A 3,980-nucleotide genomic window follows, 5' to 3' on the forward strand; every position below is an offset into this window, starting at 1 on the left:
CATGAACGGTGCACGCAAACGCCCCTTCTGTTGAAAAATAATGGTAGAAAATGCAAGGAGCCCACGGCGCTGCCGTGCAAGATCACAACTTATCACGGAGTAGTTTCTTAGGCACGAAGAGATATTTCGTTTTGCGGCTGGGTTGGTTAGCTGGCTAGCTAACCCTAACCAAGGATGGTCACCACGTACTCACCGTCATCATCGTCATCGGTGGTCACTACGGGACAATGGCGGTTCAAAGAGTGCTTGGCTTTAGCTTAGCTTAGCCACAGCGCACGCCACAGGCCACACAACCAACGTTACGCTCCTCTTCGTTCCTTAATTCTTAAGTCCCATCCGGCCGCGGGCCCCGCGCCGCACCCACGCCTCCCTCCTCCTCGCGCGCCCGCGCGCTCGGGCCTTTAAATACGGCCCGGGCCTCCGCTTCCCATTCGTTCCATTCACCACCTAGCCAAGCAAAGCACTGAGAGCAAAAGTTGTTCCACTCTCTCCATTGCAAAGCAAAGCGAAGCCACCAAAGCCAGCTCCTCGATCTCGGTGACGCGACCTGCAGCGGGCTCGACGGTGATCTCTGCCGTCCGCATTGCCACGGATCACGCGGTGGTGGCCATGGCGACCGACAGGAGGATCCAGCCGGCCCGCAGCGGCGGGGGAGGCGGGTCGTCGCCCGGAGGGGGAGGCGTGGAGCCCGGGCTCGGGAGGCGCCTGCTCCACGTGCTGCGCGCCGTCTACCACATGCTGCGCCGTGGCCTCTGCCGCAAGCGCCTCATGATGGACCTCCACCTGCTGCTCGGCCGCGGCAAGCTCGCCGGCAGGCAGTTCCGGGACCTCCTCGCGCACCAGCCGCTCGCCGGGGGCCACCGCTTCGGCGCCGCGGCCGCGGCCGGCGCCTCCCCGTCCGCGCTCTCGATGTACCAGCACGACCCCAGGGACGTCGAGTTCAGCTGCGAGACCACGCCGGTGTACGAGCAGGCGGTCTTCCCCTTCAAGATCGGCCGCGGCCGCGGCCGGGGCAGGAACTACGGCGGGCTGGACGCTGCCACAGTGGCGGCCGCCTTCGAGATGATGAACGCGCACGCTGCCGCCGGGAACTCGGGCGGGGACACGCCGGGGGTGTCCCGCGCCACGCCGTCGCCCATGCTGGCGCTCAGCTTGGGGCGCTGCCCGGCCGGGGCGCGCCAGCTGCGCGTCACCGACTCGCCGTTCCCCGTCGAGCCGGAGGGCGTCGACGAGCGCGTGGACGCCGAGGCCGACAGCTTCATCAAGAGGTTCTACGAGCAGCTCCGGATGCAGCAGTCGACCACGCCGGACAACTGCACCCGCCGCCGTGGCTAGATCCAGACGCGCCGCGCGCCAGTCCCGGCCGCTTCCGCCACACGCCGCGGTGGTGCGAGGTGCGGGTGCATGGGCGCGAATCCTAAAGCTATATAAATACGTGGCATCGGTCGATTGTTTCACTGTCATGTGGGTCTCGAGTTTTTCTAGCTACCTGCATGCTCTGCTTGTAATTTTCCTCGTTTGTGATAATCTCTCGATAGAGAGCGAGGAGACGAGATAAAAAGAAGGGCTTTGAAGCCCCCCAACTTGTATCTGTCATATCAAGATGATATCATGCATATGAGCTGAAATGATAGAATTTTGCACATTTGCATGCATGTTGTTCGGCCGAGGTGCATGCATGCTAAATTGTTTGATTTCACAAGTGTGCATATGCTTGTGAAAAATGCATAATCCTACCTAGTAAATTGGTTGATTTGTCTATTAATTTATCATGCGGTTTGTATCGATCTGTGTTGGCATGAAGCGCGCGCACACACTTGTCAACTTGGATATACCAAGAAGAACACAACAGATTCATTCCGTACATAATAAGCAACGTACAGCTTATATACCTACCGAGATCGTTCAGATCGCGTACATAAGTCTGACATATGCGGTTCTCTTGTCTTACATGTACAGAGCATACATGCCTTGGATCTTTGGAGATGGAATCATGCAGCTGACCCGTACGTACCATACTGTCTAGTCTTTTAACTTCATGCCCCCCAAGAGAAATGGAAGAACGAGATGATTAAAGAGAGAATATTACCTTTGTTTTTCTTAGGGTGAATGTTACCTTTGTTGCTGCCGTATAATCAATCATAACTTGTCGTTTCCTATTGATTTCAGCCCGTTCACTCAATCTTGCTCATGATTACAACACCACCAGTTGAATTTTTTGGGGTGCACTAGCTTTTGTGTACGTTTTAGGAGTAGTTTTCTGCCTTGAAAGTGAAGTGATTAGGCTTTCTCTATGGTGCTGAGACTTTTAGAATATCCCGGGATCATAAATCTATGCCGGATATATGGTCATGTCATCGTCTTATCGATCTGCAAATTCCATGGTCCCATATATGTTAGGTATATTCACGTATGCACTTATCTCAGTGGACACGTAAGTTGGGCAGATAGTTAGTGCAAGGGCTAGATTAATAAGTGGTTAACCGGTGCCAATTGTCGACACGTCATGATCCAACATTCGAGCAATCGTTTCTCCAATTCTTTGTGGAGAAAATTTCTCCATCTCATTAGAGATAATGTCCTTTAAAATTTTGTAAGGAGTCATGCAGCTGTGCGCTGGATGAATACTTTATATAAGAGGAAAAATATATCGGTCGAGTCATTTTTCTTATACGTAAGGAGTATAAAAATCGAATGATGCTATACGTCCCTCGTCTGATATTTTGTAAAGATCGACCACGTCGGCAACCATTCGATCTGTCCCATGTGGCCTATTGGATCACCGCAACACCGACCATGTTGCAGTTACCCATTGCAACATGGACCATGTTGCGGTCACCTTCGGGTTGTGTGGCGTATTCTTTGTTCAACCATTGCAATATGTACCATGCCGCGGTCACCCATTCCAATATGGATCATATTGCGGTAACCGCGTACATGTGGGTTGACTCTTTGGTTAACCATTGCAACATGTACCATGTTGCGGTCACTCATTGCAACATTGATCATGTTACGGTAACCGCATGCACGTGGGCTAAGCCTTTGGTCACCCATTACAATATGGACCATGTTGCAGTCATCTGCAACTCCCTCTACAAACACCGCTCATGATCTGAGTGTGCCACCGATGTTGGAATGGATGGTCTCGACGCGATGCTCACACCAATCAACGTTGGGGCCGCCGGTGACGCCCACAACGTTGAAGACATGGAGCTTGAGTGCCGGTGCAAAGGAGCCATTGGTGGACCATGGCGAACTGGCTAGTTCTGGGAGGGTAGTGAGATCGAGTGAGTGGTGGAGAGAAAGGGTCTGGTGGCGCGCTACCATGGGAGCCCTCTCCGTAATGAAGGAGAGATGAGAATGAGGGAGGAAGAAACATGTGGAGGAGAGTTGGGCGAAAGAAATAACATAGGGAGGAGGCGATGGGCAGGCCCCACTTGGACACGTGTCGTGTAGGGAAGACGGGGGACGTATGCGATGTGATCTGTCGAGTGATGTCGAGTCTTTCCTATAAAAGAATGTGGTTAGAGCATCTATAGACGGGCTCCGCAACCCCGTCGTCGACGGTAAATCCGACAGACCTCGGGGTAGGGGGTCCTGAGCTGTGGTTCTCGGATCGATGGTAACAAGAGACAAGGGACATGGTGTTTACCATGTTTGGGCCCTCTCGAAGAGGTAATATCCTACGTCCTGCTTTGATCGTATTGTTGGTTGTGTATCGAGTACAATCTTGATCTACCTCCGATTCGTAAGTTGTGTTCTAACCCTAAGGCTAGGAGGATGTGATTATGATCGGGCCCCTCTACGGGCTAGACCCCTTGGCTTATATATACGCTAGAGGCCCACCTAGGGTTACATGGCCCGTTGTTGATCTAGAGATGCGTATGGCGGTGGCCGAAGATGTCCTTGGAGTTCACGTCAAGTATTCAGCCGAGGCTATCTTGATCACGTAGAGGTGCGCGTGCTATTTGGTGGACTCT

General features: G+C 53.3%; 1 protein-coding gene across 1 annotated transcript; it reads left to right on the forward strand.

Moving 5' to 3' along the window:
• The first annotated feature begins 425 nt into the window (after positions 1 to 425).
• LOC119275375 lies at positions 426 to 1,655 on the forward strand. The gene has a single exon (XM_037556191.1). The coding sequence runs from the start codon at positions 610 to 612 to the stop codon at positions 1,333 to 1,335; it is 726 nt and encodes a 241-aa protein (XP_037412088.1). The 5' UTR covers positions 426 to 609; the 3' UTR covers positions 1,336 to 1,655.
• Positions 1,656 to 3,980: the final 2,325 nt, after the last annotated feature.

Source organism: Triticum dicoccoides, chromosome 3B (genome assembly GCF_002162155.2).
Source record: "Triticum dicoccoides isolate Atlit2015 ecotype Zavitan chromosome 3B, WEW_v2.0, whole genome shotgun sequence".
Taxonomy (NCBI): domain Eukaryota; kingdom Viridiplantae; phylum Streptophyta; class Magnoliopsida; order Poales; family Poaceae; genus Triticum; species Triticum dicoccoides.